General features: G+C 34.6%; 2 protein-coding genes across 3 annotated transcripts in view; both read left to right on the top strand.

The window, feature by feature from the left end:
• The window catches only part of LOC124530091, an 89,203-nt gene extending 85,322 nt beyond the window's left edge, over nucleotides 1-3,881 (top strand). For both annotated transcript variants that reach the window (XM_047104088.1, XM_047104089.1), the window contains exons 4-6: nucleotides 617-709; nucleotides 1,976-2,116; nucleotides 2,898-3,881. In XM_047104088.1, coding sequence (XP_046960044.1) covers nucleotides 617-709; nucleotides 1,976-2,116; nucleotides 2,898-3,679 — 1,016 coding nt within the window. In that variant the 3' untranslated portion in view covers nucleotides 3,680-3,881. The remainder of the gene's footprint in view (nucleotides 1-616; nucleotides 710-1,975; nucleotides 2,117-2,897) is intronic.
• Nucleotides 3,882-4,150: 269 nt separating this feature from the next.
• On the top strand, nucleotides 4,151-12,221 carry LOC124529819 (protein I'm not dead yet-like). The gene is made up of 16 exons (XM_047103736.1): nucleotides 4,151-4,155; nucleotides 4,605-4,619; nucleotides 4,696-4,831; nucleotides 5,636-5,788; nucleotides 6,488-6,612; nucleotides 7,206-7,317; nucleotides 7,432-7,522; nucleotides 8,097-8,157; nucleotides 8,468-8,593; nucleotides 8,901-9,000; nucleotides 9,327-9,436; nucleotides 9,514-9,605; nucleotides 9,738-9,833; nucleotides 10,034-10,230; nucleotides 10,932-11,084; nucleotides 11,899-12,221. Exons 1-16 carry the CDS (start codon nucleotides 4,151-4,153, stop codon nucleotides 12,070-12,072), a joined length of 1,746 nt encoding a protein of 581 aa, XP_046959692.1. The 3' UTR covers nucleotides 12,073-12,221.
• Nucleotides 12,222-19,905: the final 7,684 nt, after the last annotated feature.

The following is a 19,905-nucleotide window of genomic DNA, read 5'->3' as shown; positions in this document are numbered from 1 at the left end:
GACAAAAAAAATATTTTTCAAATATAGAAGAAAAATTATATAAATGAAATTGTATAAGTTGACAATGGCAGGCGTGACTTCCGGCCGTGACTTCTCCACAATACGGACGCTTCCCCACTAGGGAACCCCATTGTCCTGTCCACGGGCGGCCCCATGCATTACATTCATACGTGCTATGATGTTTCCGTTGCTGTCACGGCATTTGTTACTGGCCCGTATTCTTTTTACTTAGCTGCCTAGAAACATCTAGAAACATTATTATAAAGACAGTTATACATCTGTAAACTTTGCACTACATGTTGATATATGCTTCAGAGTTAAACCGTCTTCAAAAAAGTCGTTGGTTTTTTTTGTCGAGAAATTCTCAGTAACAGTTCCGAGTCTGGAAATTGGCAGTGTTTACACTTCCGTGCCTTTGCTTCCTATGTTTCATAAAATTAATTTCATTAGAGCACTTCAGAGTTATTTATGTAACAAATGTATTTAAAATAAATTAATAACAACTGAAAAAACATATTATAATAGTTCTAAGTCTATTAAATTATTTTTAAGGATCGAAAAAAGCTGTAATTCTTTCACAAGTATGTTTAATTATGTTTTATTTTTTTATTTTCAGCTGGCAGTACGGAATTTCGATGTCTAGATATACCATACTTCCCACTATCTCAATATGCGCCGGATTTGAGTGACTCCACAAATGCAATACCATGTAAGTCTCGACTAATATAATTAATTCATTGGAAATTTCTTCAATGTTTAATAATAATAATTTATTACATAATTATAAATAGCCTAACGTACCGCAATAAAATGTAGGCTGCTTCTAGTTAGAGGTTTTTATTTTGTTTAACAATTATGTGAATAATTAAAACATGGAAATTAAGAACTGACAACATTGGTTCTTAAAGTGCGTCTTATAGCACACTAATGGCATTTAACTACCATCGACTCAATCGATATGAAATAAATTTGCCTGAAGATTTCGTAGATTGTCTTAATCTATACTTTTTTTTCTTATTAAGAAAACCTCTATTTCGATTTTGGTTACGATCATTTCGGTAAATTATTTCTCATGAAGTAACATACATACAGAATTATTATCAAATTTTTAATAATAAGCTCATCCATTACTTATCAATTTATGTTATACGTCGTCGAGTACATTATGTTTAAGAATGCTAGTTTGCCAAATGGTAACTTTAAATAATAACTATTGTGATGTCTATAATATTGTTGATTAAAATGTACACTATATTTTAATCTTTTATTTTAAACAAAATTTAAAACATATAAGATAAAATTTACTAAGGAAATATCTATATGAAAACAATTAGTACTCGTTCAAAAGTGTGACAGCTTTGTAAAAAATATTTCGGAACGATTTATATAATATATTTCTTATCAATTCGATAAGACGTCTGAGGAAATTAAGCAGAGAGGAATTAATCACATTTCATCTCATTAGCTAGAGAGCATTAAGTACAGGAGATTAATTGAAGGCATTATTGTTTTTGACGTCTCTTATTATATTCTATAATCGCTATCTATACACGCTATAATAACAAATTTGAAGCAGACGCTTATATTTAGTACAGTCATTATTATACCAATAAAAGTCTGATGAATTTAAACTAGTGGCCCTTCTGAGAAACTTTGCGATCATTCAAAAGATTTTTTAGTGAATTTTGAAATTTGTCAGGTTTTCTTATGATTTCGTTACATTGTAAAATTCAAGTTACTCAAATACATTTTGCTGTAAAGAAAAAATACTTTTTTCTTTCTTCATTTACATTCTACAACTTAGATTCTATACGTTTTGCACATACGCTTTGTATACCTTGATGATTATTAAGATATCGGGCTTGAAACTAAAAACCATTTGATTTTTCGTCTTTTTTTACATTTTTCGTGGTATATTTAAAAATCTAAAAACAAAAACATTTTTAGAATTTACGTAATTTTTATTCGCTTTCAGATGTAGTGACTCGGTCAGCGGTGCCCTTATTACTAGCAGTTTTTACACAGGCGGTTGGAGGACTGTGTTGCGTGCTCGGACATTGCGTAAAAGGGCGAAGACTTTGTACATTTATCGCTGGCGTCCTTTTTATTATATCTGGTGAGTTGAATGATAACATTTCTCTTTTCTTCCAAAATACATTTATGGAACGTCCCTCGAGATTCGAGATGAATTACTAGTGTCTTATGTGTAAAGTGATGCTACTTTACAGTGTCTAGGATACTTTTCATTACAATTCAGATATAACAATGAAATAAATCAATTATATAATTCTAGCTACCCGCCCCGGCTTCGCACGGGTGCAATACTGATACTAAATATACTGTGTCTTGCACTGTTCACAGTTTCTTCTGTCATTCTCTACTGTATTGTGCATGTATTATTATAAACCCTCCTCTTGAATCACTCTATCTACTATAAAAAAAAAACCCACCAAAATCCGTTTCGTAAATTTAAAGATTTAATATACATACGAATATAGGGACAGAGAAAGCGACTTTGTTTCATACTATGTAGTGATTATAATTAAGAATTCACTGAATAGAATTCGTCGAAGGCTGAAAGTTATAAATAAATAAGTAAATAAATATTTGTATGTCCCACTTTATAATGCGTTACTTCGAAATTAAAATAAATTTGGAAATAAAAACTACATCGAGATTTAACGTTTGTATCGCTTTGCGATAACGAAAGGTACACATTTAATAGCCTTTCTAGTATTATTAAAAAAATAATTATAAAACAGTTCCAGTAAATGTTGAATTTCCGTTTTTGTTACTTGCTTTAAATATCATTTTTATTTTTCTCTTTTACGTCTCATATTAAAATGAATTCTCAAACAAAATTCTATGAATTAACATTTGACATTTCTGTATTTCAGGTCTCATAATGTTGACTGGAATCGTCATGTACATATCCGTATTTAAATCCCAAGTGGGCCACAAACTGCGCTACATGACATTCTTTGATACGCCTCGGATGTCGTACAGTTACGGTTACTCGTTTGGACTATACCTAAGTGGCTTCGTTGCAGCGGAGCTAGCCGGTACCTCGGCTATATTTCTTTTTTTACAATGGTACCAAAAAGATTGGATCACAGAATTGACAGAGAAGGCAAAAGCCGATTGCCGAGCGTGGGATCGAGAGTATGCCTTTTCTGACTTTAGAGAAAGAGATTCAACTCTATTAGAAAGGCGTATGATGAAAAGAGATACTTATCCTCCATCCGGATCATCGGCGGCTACGCCACGTGAACGGCGGCGCTTTGTTTACGATGGCGATGAAATGCCACATTGTTCAATACATAAAAATAGGCGAATAAATTTAAGTTCAGCGTCACTTAAAGATCTATCCTCGTCTACTCTCTATGGATTTCCAGCAGCGCCACGACCGACAGCTTGTGACAATTACTTCGAGGAGTTCAAAGAGGTCCCACAAAGTGCAAATACCTTAAGCGGTCTAAGGAGCGCTTCGATATTTCAATCTCAGGCCTCGGTTGCAAGTGGGAGGTTTTTGGATACTTCAGCAGTTGAGCCTCCACCATCTCGTGAAGAGGAAATGGTAACATTCGGTGCTGGGGCAAGAACAGTCATTGAAGACAAACCACCTCGCCATGACCGTGCCGTAGGCACCGATCCCTATAGACGGACGACGCCAGTCTGATTAACGACTCCCCGGGTTTCCCCCCCTGAAGCATATCGATAAGTGATAACAGCGATAGTGTTTCGCTCCATTTGATGTACTGGATATTATATGCATAGTAGCCACGAAAGAATTAAACGTCGAGAAAAGTGATTTTCGAATTTATGAACTATATGTGACTTGTGTCATGGAAATTTTTGACTGTTACATTTCCTTGAATAAATACTGCCATTTGTGTAATTCGTTTCTTATTTCGAAATCATGAAAGGGTTCCAATTAATATGTATTTAAAACATCACAAATAAGTAAGTGATATTTAGATTACCACCAAAGGATTTTATCAGTGATAAATTGTTGCCATGATTGATCAGATTAAAAAAATATGTAGTTTTTTGATAAACAAAATCTTACTATTCATACCTATTGACTACTTTAATGATTTTTTCTTTAATGTGTCTGTTGCTTATTGTAAAAATCTTTGTCGATCAAACTATGACGTCGGTAAAACAGGAAGAGAGAAGACTCTTTTACAAAAATATTTAAATATAAGTTATCAATTAATATTGATGAGATGTCATGCCATTAAATTACACGCATTTGTGTTACTGTAAGGCTTTAGTGTATTTTTTGACGCGATATACATTTGTGATTGCATCTTGTTGTGACATAAAAAATATTAATATAAAACCTCATTCTTAAGAACTAGTTTTAACATTGTTCTAAATTTAAACATTGACGTATTTATATGAAAATAACATTTAATAGTTGGTTGAAAAGTGCTTCTATTATTATTTATTAAGTAATAATAATAATTATGTTATTTACAAACTCGTGAATAAAAAAAATGGGAGCGTAAGTAAATTTTAATATGTGTGATATTTTGGAATAAATTTGTAACTATTTATTTTTAAAACATAAGATCAACTATCATTTTTAAATGTTTCAGAATAACATCACAATTGTAAGTATTTCATTTAATAGTATTATTGTTATTCGTTTTGTTGCTTTTATATATTTATTAATTTATCCTAAACTAGTGCGAGAAAGGACCCACGTAAGCCTGTGAAGGGATTAGGTCCGAGATTTAAGAATATTGCCTTGATACATTTTAGAGGAATCTTTGGCTGTCTTATACCAATTATTCTGTTGGCTTGGCAACCGGAAAAAGGGAAGGTAATACATTCTTTGTCATAAAACGTAGTTAATAACATATCACAGCCTGAGCAATTGAATACCAAAAATATTAAAATATTTTTTAAACTATTTTAATTGATACAGTAAATGGTATATTAAGGACTGCTAGTACCAAGAGATGTACAATAATTTAGTGTCTTTGTATAAATATTACATATTATATGTTAAAATCAAAGATAAGACATAGTGGACGGAGCACCGAAGATTTAATTCATTTCACGCCTCGTGATAACGAAGAACAAAGCGAATAACTTCAGTGTGTTCGATAAAATGTACACAACATACGTTTTTTTATTATTAAATGAGCCGAGATGGCCCAAATTCTGTCTCAAACCCAAGCAAGCACCACTTTCATGTGCTTAATTTGTGTTCATAATTAATCTCGTGCTCGGTGGTGAAGGAAGTCATCGTGAGGATACTTGCATGTGTCTAAATTCATAGAAATTCTGCCACATGTGCATTCCACCAATCCGCATTGGAAAAGCGTTGTGGAATATGTTCCAAACCTCCTCAAAGGGAGAGAATGTCTTAGTCCAGCAGTGGGAAATTCATAGGCTGTTTTTGTTATAATTAAATAAATAAACCACCTGATGATAAATGATCACCACTGCCCATCAATAGACATTGGCACTAACAAACAAACAAAGAAATATTCCCTATTCCTTTCCAATACGCCAAATTTTCATATTTTTTCAAGTATTGTGTGAATAAACTTATTATTAAGTAGTGTGTATTCTCACACATATATGTATATTGATTTCACTTATAATACTTTTATTCCAGCATGATATTACGGTTAGATGTCTCTGGATTTGGATGTTTTGTTTCTTCCTGCTACAGCCAGTTAATGTTCCTGTTACGGGTTTCATACCGATGTTTCTGCTACCGATGGCTGGAGTCATGTCTACAGTGGATACATGCAAATGTTACTTTAATGTCAGTATCATAACCACTGGTTTTAATTTTGATCTGTAGAACGTATCAATCAATTACATTCGTATCTTCTCCATAGTGGCAGTGACGAAATAATCTCAGCACAAATTAAAGGCATTTAGCTTTGCGTCCCGAGTAATATACTTTTATGAGATAATAATAATATCCCAAATATTTTAAGTTTTTAATAGTACTAAATTACGATGTTTATATTATACACACATTGGTAGAGAGTATATGTTATGTTTGCATCAAGTAGTAACAATATTCTCACACATTCCACAGAACATAAAGGCGTAAAAATAGACTTTTTATGGTATATGTTGGTGGACGAGCATATGGGTTACCTGATGGTAAGTGGTCACCATCAACCATAGACAGTGAAGCTGAAAGAAATATTAATTATTCCTTACATCGTCTATGTGCCACCAACCTTGTGAACTAAGATGTTATGTCACTTGTGCCTGTATTTACACTGGCTCACTCACCCTTCAAACCGGAACACAACAATAATGAGTATTGTTATTTGGCGGTAGAATAACTGATCAGTGGGTGGTACCTACCTACCAAACGGGCTCGCACAAAGCCCTACCACCAAGATAGATTATTTTTGGTATGGTAAAAAAATAGTGATATATTTAAAATTCAACGATTTCTATAAAAATATTAGAGCCAAAGTAACTGTTTGTAATTTTTTTCCAGGATAATATAGGTTTACATATACTAGGTGGTATGTTGCATTTATTGGTGAACGGATGTGGTCTCGATCGACGTATTATCCTGTCGTTACTTTGTTCTGGTGACGCTTGTCAATTTTCTGGAAAAAGGTTAATTGTTACGTATAAATTTGTCAAGTCGAATAGTTTTTCGTATATTCTCAACTCAAAGTCACGGGCAGGCTGGAGGGCAGAATCTAGAACTTGCCAGCAATTTTTTTTAAAGAGCTTAGTGGAAACTCGTATGCCATTTTTTAAATCTGAAGTTAGTTTATTCTACACTTGGTCTTACAAGATTATAAAGATCATAAAAGGACGTATTGCTAAAACTTTCAGGATATATATAAACACATATGATTATATTTAATTTCAGTAACTACTTAGTTTTTTGCTGGTCCTTCTCGTTAGAATCTAAATTCCAAACTTAAAATTTTTTGTTAAATGACTATTGAAAGGTTCTCGTAAAAGCCTAATCGAATAAAAAAATATATCGATTTTTATTTTTGTATCTGTGGCTGTTGTTTGTATATGAGGACTCTGGCTATGGCCGATTATAAAAACGTATACAGATAGAGAAGGTGGTGAAAGACATTATTATTTTTATTTAAATCCAATCAAAACTCTTCAAATGATAATACAATAATTTTTTTTTATTTGTTAGTTATTTTTCAGTACTATAAAAAAAATTTTGTTTGCATTTTCAGGATGATTTTAAAAGCTAGCACAGCTGCCTTTTTCCTCTCAATAATATCAAATAGATTAATAATCACTTCGACAATAACTCAGTTTTTGACACCGGCATATATAAGTTTACAGGTAAATTGGCCTATTACTTTACAAAAATATTGCAAGCAGGATTCTGGATATTTTTATGATTTTATATGTTTTGGAACGCAATTTTGTATTTTTGTGTTTCTGTAAATGTTGTAGAGTTCTACGTCCAGGTATAGAGCAACAGAACCAGATTACGATGTCATGCGATATATTGTTTTAAATTCAGTACAAACAGCATCATCTATTGGTAAAATCTATTTTTATTAATTCAATCCTTAATACTCATGATGATTTTTATATATATTAAAATATTATAATTGTATGCCTAGCTTAAGTCACCCAAGGTTAAAATGGAATCTACTTGATAAAATTTCGAATAGTCTTACAGGGTGAAATATTGCTTTATTTTAAACTGTAGATGAGCATTAAGTATTTGGTTTTAAAAATTTGTATCCGTCCCTTTTTATTTTAGAAATCGGTATTTAGCTCATTATGATATTATAATACATAAGAATAAATAATTTAAGTGGGGTGAAAGGATAGAAAATTTTGGTTTATATCTCATTTGCCAAAAACAACTAAGACATTGAATTGATTCAATTTAATTAGTCGAATTCTTTTATCATCTTTTTTTTTAGTTACGGCTTCGCAAAAATTTATTTCTCTTTATCACTCACATCAGTAAGTTTTGGAATAGTATTGTGTCTGAACCTTTTACAGCGATTTCTTTATAACAATTTATTTCTCTGGAATAGATTATATTATCAATTAATTGTTTATTTTTAAATTCAGTGAATTGTTCTAATGAGATTTATTTTCAGGCAGTACCGCGATTTTACATGCCGCCTTAACGACTATAGCAATGCGAGCTATTTGGTCCACGTTTGTATTCTTCAGAATTATAATTAAAGTATACGTCTCATTTTTAATAAACAACACAATTATTTTATCAGTGATCAAAAGCTGATGAAATTGGTTCGATCTTAAAATAAAAATGTCGGACATGGAAAATATTAGTGATAAAAGATTTATGATTTATTTCTCATGAAGATATTTAACGTGAACTATAAACCATCATTTTTAAATACAAATCGATTATCATTATTTAACTTTAGTTAAAATAGATAGATGGACAGACGTCTCTGTAGCTTATCGTTAGATCAAAAATCGTGTAATATTTGTTTATTTGCAGGAATCCGGGTAATAACGCCGAGTACGCAGATATTTTTAATTATCTACAGTATACTTGTTTCGCTTTTCCAGTGGCTTTTGCGATGTTTTTATTCAACTTCTTATACCATATGTTGCTTGTTAATCGGTAAATAATGTTATTTATACACGTACTAATATAGCGCTAACCAAATTATATGTTCGAGAATTGCAAACAGGACAATAAAAGAATAAATTCAGGCTGAGATTTTGGATCTTGCATACCGCTCAATTAAATCAAATCTACCCTTGAGAGGACAGAAAGTCTTTAACTCTGCTAACACCCTTCCCCCCAAATCTGCTCCTAACATTTTCTGAACTAAAAAAAAATGTTGTTTTAATTCGTTAATTCTACGTGATATGTCTTACCCGTATATTCATATTTTGTTGTATTAAAAGCTTAATATTTCTTACAGGATTATTGGAAAACCAATGAGCGGGAACAGTATGACTGAAATGAGAAACTTGTTATTAAATCACAAAAATGCTTTGCCTCCACAGCAGAGCCATGAAAAGGTTTTTATTATTTTGACTCTCCTCGATTTTCGCTGGTTTAGAACCACATGGACGTATACCAATTCAAATCGTAGCTTTTACACATACGAAATTTTTTTCTTTAAAATTGTCTTAAAACTAAGATACCGCCATCGGTGAAAACAAAATAATAGATTTTGTGTTTTAATTGTGTACAATAATATAAGGAGTCAGCGAGAAGGTTTATGGTGTTTTTTTATATACATTCTTGTTAGAGGCAAAGATAGGTGGCGAAGATCGATAACCAACAATGTGTTGAAGAAATATCGATTATATTATAATGTATTGTATTTTCGTATGTTTTTCAGCTATCATTGTTCTGCTATATAGCTTTCTTGGCCGTGTGTTTCTTTCGTTGGAGTGTTTGGTTGAATATGGGCTGGTCTTCGTTCAGGACGGTGGTACCACAAGTACCATTGTAAGAAATTTTGTAATATTAAATGGTGTTAAGTCAGTTTAATTATAGAAAATAATATAAATTTTATAACATTTTAGAATTAAGGACGCCACAGTCGCTGCAATGTTTGTAGTAGGTCTACATGTTCTGCCCAGATCAATAACGTTTTGGAAATATATGACTGCTAGAAGTAAGTTGGACGAAATATACTTCTTACATATTTTATTTGTAGATGTTTTGGTTAATGTTTTTAACGTGTAAATTCCAGAAAAGTATGATTTATCCGATTATATTATTTATAACTCTTGATCAACTTTTTCAGATAGAACAGAACTTGGCGTTCTTAAGCCGGAGTCTGCTATATTGTGGTGGCGTTTTGTGGATAAGAATACCATATATGGGTACATTATACTAATTGGTAAATACCTGATTCACTGTAGAATTGATTTATTAAATTGATGTTTCATTAATATTTTGCGTACCCGAATTAGTGTTACAAAGATAAGAAATGCTTATTATCAAGTAATGTTTTAAAAGGAAAGATTATGAATTACTTACTGGATCACCAAAACTCTATTATCAAAATTGTATATAGCTAGTAATTTATTTTCATTGCAGGTGGTGGTATTGCCTTGAATTCCGCGATTCGCGTTAGTTCTCTCAATAATTTGGTGACGTCAGAATATGGACAGTGTATCACCAACCTATCTTGGAATACATCAATTTTCGTAGTATGCTTAATATCCATTCTACTTGCGAATATAATGTCTGGAGTTGCGGCCTGTTGTGTTTTTTTACCGTTTGTGCTGAACATGGTTAGTACTGTGGTTTGTAATATTAAAAAGTACATCGTTATCGTCTGTTGGAATAAGGGCAGGAGGATTATATATCGTCTGTTGGTCTCTTTTATCTTCATTCGGTCTCTGGCGACCTAGCTAAGCGTAAGTTTTGAGAGGTACCACCTGCTCAACAATTATTCCTATGGTAAACTTAGGATTATTGAACTCTAGTTTGTAATGTAAGCCAGAGTTACAACAACAACAGCCTGTAAATTCCCACTGCTGGGCTAAAGGCCTCCTCTCCCTTTGAGGAGAAGGTTTGGAACATATTCCACCACGCTGTTCCAATGCGGGTTGATGAAATACACACGTGGCAGAATTTCTATGAAATTTGTCACATGCAGGTTTCCTCACGATGTTTTTCTTCACCACTGAGCACGAGATGAATTATAAAGACAAATGAAGCACATGAATCAGTGGTGCTTGCCTGGGTTTGAACCCGCAATCATCGGTTAAGATGCACGCGTTCTAACCACTGGGCCATCTCGTCTCAGGCAAAAAGGACAGGCCTACGTGTTGGAAATAAAAGGACTTGCCAGTCCGCCTATTTATTATAGAATTAAAAATTACTATAATTAGAGTTTACAATAGTGTTTAATGAATTCAATTAAATTAATAATAATTATTTATAATTGATTGGTTAATTTTGACGATGTACTTTTATTTTGTTGCTATAGGCTCTAGAATCCGCTGGTGGGAATTGGCACAAGAATGTGTATTTGGGTGCAGTGGCTGTGGGCATCGGTACGTCGATGGGTTTCACTACTCCGTTTCTTTATACTCCAGCGTATTTCTGCCATTACACAGGAAAAGTACCAATAAAACGAATGGTAAATTACATTTATGTAGTAAATATATCACGTTATACATAACAAATAATTTTAATTTTAGCTCTAGTATAAAATAGTAGGTACAACAACAACCTGTAAATTTCCCACGGCTGGGCTAAGGCCTCCCTTTGAGGAGAGGGTTGGAGACATATTCCACCACGCTGTTCCAATGCGGGTTCGTGGAATACACATGTGGCACAATTTTGATGTAATTAGATATGTATCTAATTCTTCACGATGTTTTCTTTCACCGCCGAGCACGAGACGAATTATAAACACAAATTCAGCACATTAATATTTAGTGGTGCTTGCCTGGGTTTGAACCCGCAATTATAGGTTAAGATGCACGCATTTTAACTATTGGGCCATCTACTATCGGCTCGATACTACGACTCGGATCAAAATAGTACAAGGACTGTTATGCGAAAATAATGTGTATATGACACGGCTAAACCACTAAACCGAAAAGCAAGCTAGAACCTTAGAGTAAAAAGAAGTAGTTTATGCCCTTGTATTAATATGTTCATGATGAACCTTTACGTCATGTAACTCATGACCTAACGTCATGTAGTTCATAACCAAATACATAATAATCAATTGATTCCTGAAACGCTGACCAAAGTCAATTTTACTTCAAAGGGAATGTTTTGAAGGTAGGATGAGCTCAGCCGATCATATTATATGCGATCAATTTATTGAGATTGAAGCCAAATAACTTAATGTCTTAGATCAACGTTTCAAAAACTGGAGGTCAATGATTTACTGGGATAATATATAATGAAAATAATACTTTCCGCTTCATGTATAATTTCAGGTTAAATATTCAATTGGCAGCCTTATAATATGCTGTCTTATATTATGGCTGGCATTGTGTTTTTGGGGAGAATTCATATGGGATCCTAAGAAGGAGGGTATAGCAATTTATACATTTGGCCAAGAAACAGAAACGACAACAGAACCACCAACGCAGCCAGAGGCCCAGGATTAATTTAATTCAACTTATTTTTATTTGTTCTCTATTGCTATTATTTCTTTACTAGTGATAAGAACAAAAATTTCATTATTTTAATTATGTTAACAAGAAACGATTTATTTTGTTTGTTTTTAATTGTGTCATATTCAATATATTACTACTGAGCATCGATAGAAAGTGTTTTATTTTAAAATTGAAGTGTCTGTATGTAATATTAAAATCGCCTGGCAAAAAAAAAACTTTTGGTCACTAGTAGAGACGTAGTTTTACTGGGTGTTTGGGCTTTGTGCAAGTCCGTCTGGGTAAGTACCACCCACTCGTCAGGTATTCTAACGCTAAATAACCGTACTTGGTATTGTTGTGCTCCGATTTGAAGAGTGAGTGAGCCAGTGTAGCTACTGGCACACGGGACATATCATCTTCGTTCCCAAGGTTGGTCGCGTATTGGAAATGTAAGGAATAGTTAATATATAAGGGCAATGGTGACCACTTACCATCAGGTGGCCTATATGCTTGTCTATTGCATAAAAAGACAATAACAATAAGTAAGGTGTAATGCTCAAAATGCTGCAAAGATGTAGTCTTTAAAAAGAATTTCATTAATAATTGGAAATGTAAAAGGTTATTTTAGGTCAAATTCGTTATTTCCCTTATTTCCATTTTATTTGGGGTTGGCGCAGCATCTCTTCTTCTTCCATATTACTCAGTCTGATGTCCTTACAATCAACATTCTTTCCAGCCATAATAATTATTGAAAATTCAAGGACAGCAGACAATGAGACTTTATTTATATTACAACAATATATCTTGACAATATTGTAATCTTGCTTACTTTAGTTACTTACTCCAAATGGAGTGGAAACTCCACTCCGTTTACGATCTCTTTTGCATTACCCTCAAAATATCATTATTAAAATAAGTCTTAACATCCAACATTTTTCTACTTTTATATTTGTTTTTAACAAAGACATTAATGGTCATCATTAGTTTATAAATAAATTTAATTTGGTATTACAAACTGAGGAAAATAGTTAACGGTTTTGTCAATACATCCATACATTTAATAAAATTGGAGTGTCTGTTTGTAATATTAAAATAACTACTCTTTACTAACTGCATTTGTAGGTATACATGGTACATATAACAAATTAACATTTTTAGAATTTTTGTCTGTCTGTCTGTCTGTCTATCTGTCTGTTTGTTCCGGCTAATCTCTGGAATGGCTGGATGATTTTGACAGGACTTTCACTGGCAGATAACTGATATAATAAGGAGTAACTTCGGCTACAATATTTTTTTTGTTAAATTCAAACGCGTACAAGGACGCGGGCACAGCTTGTAATAAATAAATACTTAACATTTATGTTATTTTAATTTTCAATAGGCAAACTTTCAATTCAATTCTTAGTTTAATGGCTTTTAGTTGTGCCAGCAGGGCACAGATTATTTCGCCAATGTCACGTAGGATGGAGAAGACACGAATGAGATTGATCGGTGCGGTTGAGACACTAAACTCAATTGAATTTTAAAGTCAAGAATAGTAGTATTAATTTCCTTGTTAATCCTTAACCTAGAACAACACAAACATTAAGAGTTAATAATAGGATAATTAAAAATAAAATAAAAATGTTGTTAGTATTCTAAACTACATATGTAATAGAATATGAAAAATTGGACTATTTACAACTTAATTTTATTTAATTTGATATATTTACATAAGATTGAACAAAATGGACTAAACACAAACGTCAACAAACATTCAACATTTATAGGGCGAGGGACTTTAGAAGGGAGGATGTCATAAATGGGACGAAGAAGTTTAGGGCAAAGGAACAGGATATGGGTTGCAGAGCCTTCGTCAAGGCCACATTCACACAGCGAGTGATCACGAACTCTGATTTTTGCTAGATGAGTAGGTGTGCATGAATGGCCGAGGCGTCACCGACAGATGGTGGAGGTGACCCAACGGTCAGCGTGCCTGTGAGATGAAAACCAAGGTCGCCTCGGAATTTCAGGTTGTAACGCCGAATAATATTTACCCTTGACCAATTTTGATGAAACCCAAAAAGAATTCCAGGATTTATTCATTTCAGCTTTAGCAAGAGAGAGCAAATCCTGAGATGTGTTGGCAAAATGCTCAGATGTACCAGATTGGATAGCAATCTTAGCATATGAGTCTGCCATCTCATTACCTGATATAGCTGAATGGCTAGGAATCCAGACCAGCAGGATTTGTAGCCCTTGTTGATGACAGGACAACAGGGCCTCTCTGATCTTAAAAACGATTGAAAGTCTTGATCTGCTACGAAAAGGATTTTCTTTAATGGCTAACAGACAGCTTAGTGAGTCACATAAAATAATTGTTTGCTGAATATTGTGTGACTGGGCATACATTACAGCTTCCAGTAAAGCGATAGCCTCACCGGAGAATACAGAGGTTTCGGGGGGACATTTAAATAATAGGGCTATTTTAAATTTAGGAATCCAACAAGCTGCACCAACGCAGCCGGTCGGCGAGAGCTTAGAGGCATCAGTATATATAGGGAGATGATTTGGCCAATTTTGATGAAAAATTGTTTGAAATTGGATATTAGTATCAGGGGAACCTTTTACGAGTCCAAGATTTGTAATTATCGGAGGATTATAAATAAGTGCATTAAAGGAGGTGGAAAAAAGAGGATTAGAGGGAAAAGTGGTAAGTGGATGGGGGAGTTTGGTATACTTGAGGAAACTGTTTAATAGGAATGGGGATGCCGGATTATCTGAGTTACAAAGGTGGGATAGTTTGTTTAATCTGATCAGTAGAGGATGGGAGGGTAGCTGTAACAATCTGATGATAAAGCGGTCACAAAGATATTGCCTCCTTATCTGTAGAGGGGGGTCAACACACTCAACCTGTAGAGCATTAGTAGGGGTGGATTTCATCGCACCCAATATAATGCGAAGACATTTATATTGAATTTTATTTAATTTTTCTGAAGCTGATTTATTAAAAGGATCTAGAACGAACAGTCCATAGTCCAAGTGACTACGAACTATTGCGTTATAGACCAATTTTAATGTATAAGGGTGAGCTCCCCACCAGACTCCAGACACAGCTCTAAGGGCATTAATTGATTTTTCACATTTCTTGGCTATGTAATCAGAGTGTGAAATTCCGTTCAGTTTGTAATCGAGAATTATACCAAGAAATTTTGTTTTGTCTACAAAGTTAATGCATTGACCCTCATAAAACAGATCAAAGGCAGGGATACGTCTTTTTTTCGTAAAGATCACTGCTTGACTTTTGGCTATCGAAAGCGACAAACCATGGTCACAGAGCCATTGGGATAGATAATGCAAAGCAGAGTTTAATCGAAATGTTAAGTTTTCAACGGAACTAGATCTATAATATAAAACTATGTCATCAGCATACTGGAGGATGTTACAAAAGTTGTTAACAGACAAATCGAGGTCATGAGTGTATATGCTATAAAGCAGAGGGCTGAGTACTGAGCCTTGAGGAAGACCTTTCCAGACGAATCTGGGGGGAAGTGAGAGATGTTGGTGTCTAACCGTTATTGATCTGCAAATTAACAGATTACATATGAAATGAACTATCCTCGGTGGAATACTCAGCTGTTGCATTTTCTGCCTGAGCAACGGAAGAAGGACATTATCATATGCAGAAGATATATCAAGAAAGATTCCCACAAGGTACTCTCCTTTAGCGAAGGCAATTCGAATGTCTGTTGTAAGTATGCTTAAACTATCAATAGTGCTCGACCCCTTCCGAAAGCCAAATTGAGAGGGAGCAAGTATGTTTCTGCTTTCCATTAACCATTCCAGGCGATTCTTCAAGAGATGTTCACTGATCTTTGCCAAAGTAGATGATAAAGCTATAGGCCTATATGAATCGCAATCGGAAGGGTTCTTACCCGGTTTAAGGATGGGAATAACAATTTGTGACTTCCAAGATTGCGGCATGATTCCTTTGATAAAGACCGAGTTAATAATATTTAAAAACCAATGTTTAGCTTTATCATTTAGTTTGGAAATAAAAGAGTAAGGAACGCCATCTTCCCCGGGTGTCGAATCGGATAAACCATTTAATGCACATTGAAGTTCAGAAAAAGAGAAGGGGGCATCCATTTCATCCAAAGTAGATGCTGGCGTAGAAATTAGAAAACTGTCCTCATATGGGACAAAGGGGGGGGCAAGCTTCTCAGCAAAATTGTTAAGCCACTCAGAAGGAGTATTTGAGGTAGGATTGTCAGAGTTAAGGCAACGGCGGAATTTTTTAAGTTGGGACCAGACTGCAGAGGAAGAGGAACGAGGGCTCAGGGATTCACAGAATTGAATCCAACTGACTTTTTTCTTTTTAGAAATCAGTCGTTTTAATTTGGCGTCGATTCTCTGATACTTGTAAAAATTATCCATAGACATACACATAGTGTATGCTTCTTCAGCCTCTAGTCTCTGTTCAGTTAATCGTTTGCATTCCTCATCCCACCAGGGGGTGGAAAGCAAATGATTTTTTGAGATGTGTTTTTTGGGAAAATGGAGATCAGCTGCAGTTAAAATACCATTAACGAACAGGTCGTAGCAAAGGATTACATTTCGATAGTCTTGCGACGCAAAGAGGGTGTCAATCATGTCGTCAACAGATTCAGCATATGCAGACCAATTAACATGTTTTAATTTATATTTTAATAAAGGATTTGGGATGGAGTATGGGATGGATCGGTTATTTAAAGAAAGGAGGATAGGGAAGTGGTCACTACCAAAAGAGGATGATAGGACATTCCAGGATAATTGAGAAGCAAGGGTAGGAGAGGTTAGGGATAGGTCAACAACGGATTTTGGGTTTTGGTTGGGGTATACTCTACGTGTTGGCGAGCCATTATTGAGGATGCAGAGGTTTGCATCATCAAATATGTCCATCAACAAGAGAGCAAACGAATCAGAAAAATGTGAACCCCAGGAGGTATGGTGGGCATTAAAATCCCCCATGACAAGGATAGGATGAGGGAGACTAGAGAAGATGGCGGATAAATCGGGAATTAAAGCGGGATTAGGATGAGGGATATACAGGGAGAGAAAAGAGATGTTGAGGGCTCTGACAGCAACAGCATTAATATGCTGGCTGGACAGGGATAGAGGGATTTGGGAAAAGGGAAGGGAGTGCCGGATAAAAATGGCACTCCCGGCATAACCATCACTCCTGTCATCTCTCAAACAGGAGAAGCCCGGTACCCGGAATCGGGATCCAGGGATCAACCAAGTTTCAGAGATGGCAATAATGACAGGTTTATGGAGATTAATTAGAGAGAGGAGTTCATGTTTTTTAGGCCGGACGCTCTTGCAGTTCCATTGAAGGAAGCTGATTGGGGCCATTTTTAAGGATTGAGAACAGTTGACCTAAGTCTTGAGCAACGTTGGACGGTAAGGGGATATCATTACAGGTTGAAATAATGCTTAGAAGAATCTTCGTTAACATTTCCAAGAAGTTAGGATTGTTATTTACGGGGAGAGAAGTATTTTGGTTGAGAGCACAACCATTGGGAGTTGTAGAGGGACAATTGCTAACAATGGATTGGTGAGCCTGTTTATCGTATCCTTTTCCAAGCGGTGATCTTGGGCGAGGAGTACTTAAAACAGTCTTACGATAGGATCTGATAGGTGAAGGGATAGATTTGTTTGGGATAGTTGGAGAATATATAGGAGGGGTGAACATCTCTTTTGCAATCTCTGCATAGGATCTACGAACAGGAGGGAACCGTGAGGATGCTTCTATATATGACACATTGTCTTGGGACATAACAATTTTTATGGATTGTTGGCGTGAAAATTCAGGACAGTCCTTATCCGTAGTAAAATGAACACCTGAGCAATGTAAGCAAGTGGCGTTATCCTTACTTACATCACAAGACTCACCTGTGTGGGATTTGGAGCACTTAAAACATCTAGGTTGTGATCGGCACTGAGTTTTTATGTGTCCATAACGGCAGCAGTTCAGGCATTGGATCGTAGGAAGTTTATACATTTCTACAGGTAGGGAAGTATGATAGGAAAACACTTTATTGGGAAGCATTTGCCCCCTAAATGTGATAACCACAGATTGGGTTGGGACCCATGTGATAACACCATCAGTAAAAGTTTTCCTGTTAAGGCGTCTGATTTTTAAAACTTCACCACATCCAGAGGGAAGTTCGAGTGATGTTGCTAATTCATCCATTGTCCAGTCCACGGGAATACCCTTAATCAAACCCATTCTAGTAATATTGAAAGTCGGTACAATAGCTTTGTATTTACACATTTCAATAACAGGGTTTGCTAGAAAGGAGTTTGCTGCCTTGCTTGTTGAAAACTCAACAGATATTTTATTGCGTCCTACATTTTTAAGACCATCGTTAATAATACCACTAATTTTGTGAGTATGTAGAAATTGCCCAAATTTGATAGCCCGTATAGTAGTTCCTGAAGCAGGATCAGAGACTTCCCGGGACACATGAACAATGAAAGGGCCTTTGTCACTGTCTAAATAACTTTTAGGGCCTTCAGAGTAGGAAGGATGGGTATAAATCGTTTGGATGGAGGGAGTTGCGGTTGTGGGATGAATTACCGTTTTTTTTATGTTGGAGTCGGAATTAATCGATTCCTTATCACTTTGTCGTTTACGAGAAACAGGTAAAGAAAGAGAAGAACTATTGTCGGGAACTAAATCTACTGAGCCACCTGGATCAGGGGGTTCGGGAGGAGTATCAACCTCCATTATAAAACTTAAAAACTACAGAATATTAAAATACAGCAAATACTCACAATATGTATAAATGTATAAATGTATGTATTAGTAACACCACTAACCCAAATATCAACTAATAGTACTATTAACAGTAAAATACACTACAAAACTAAACGTAAACACTCAAAATCTCTTAACACGTGTGTTAACCAACACTAACGCAAGCGAAAACTCCATAATCTAGGCAAACTTTAGCACCCAACAAGAAGGGATATACCGCTTTTTAGCGCCACCTGCTGACATTGTGAGCGGACTATGACAGCACCGAATACGAAAATGTGAGTCTCGCTTCTTTCAGATATTGTTATAAAATCTTAACAACAGATGGTGCTGCAAATATATCGTATATTTAGAAAAGGTACTGAAAAAATTATAAAATAAAATGAACTCCGTTTAAATTTGGATTGAATAAAGTTATCTTTGTTGCGAAAATAAAGTTGAATATTAATAATAATAATAATATTTACGTCCAATCGATGGTATAATATGCTGATCATACATTCCATAAATATAGAACAATTTACATAAATAATAGGCTCATTTCTTTGTATGTAAGAATAAATCATATAACACAGTCAAATTTATTTTGTGAAGAAACTATTGGTTCGAAATATTATGTACGGAGTCATCGACGGCACTTATACCATTATTTATTATACGTTATTTATGAAAATATTTACTTATTAGTTTATTTGCACAATTGAAATCAAATTTCGAATTAATCGTAATAACTATAGTAAAATCAAACGCTTCATATTTTATTTGGTGTAGATTTTTATTTGAATAATAATGAAACAAGTTCATAGAAAACGTAGAAAATAAGGTTCTTCCTACACCTACCTGAACATAATTATCTGAATCGATCAGTTATATGTAAAACGAAGACACAAATTATCTAAGTGAAGACCAGAATAAGTTAAGACAAGGAAAAATTGTAGCATTTCCTTGAAATAAAATTTCAATTATCAGTATCATTAACGAACCCGCCTTCTTGTCACCAGTAAAAAGATTAAAACGGGTTTATATGCTCTAAAGATATTTAGCACCTATTATCACAAGGTTTT

This window comes from Vanessa cardui, chromosome 5, assembly GCF_905220365.1.
Source record: "Vanessa cardui chromosome 5, ilVanCard2.1, whole genome shotgun sequence".
NCBI classification, from domain to species: domain Eukaryota; kingdom Metazoa; phylum Arthropoda; class Insecta; order Lepidoptera; family Nymphalidae; genus Vanessa; species Vanessa cardui.
Note: the sequence above shows the minus strand (reverse complement) of the source record. Positions and strands in the feature narration are given on the sequence as shown.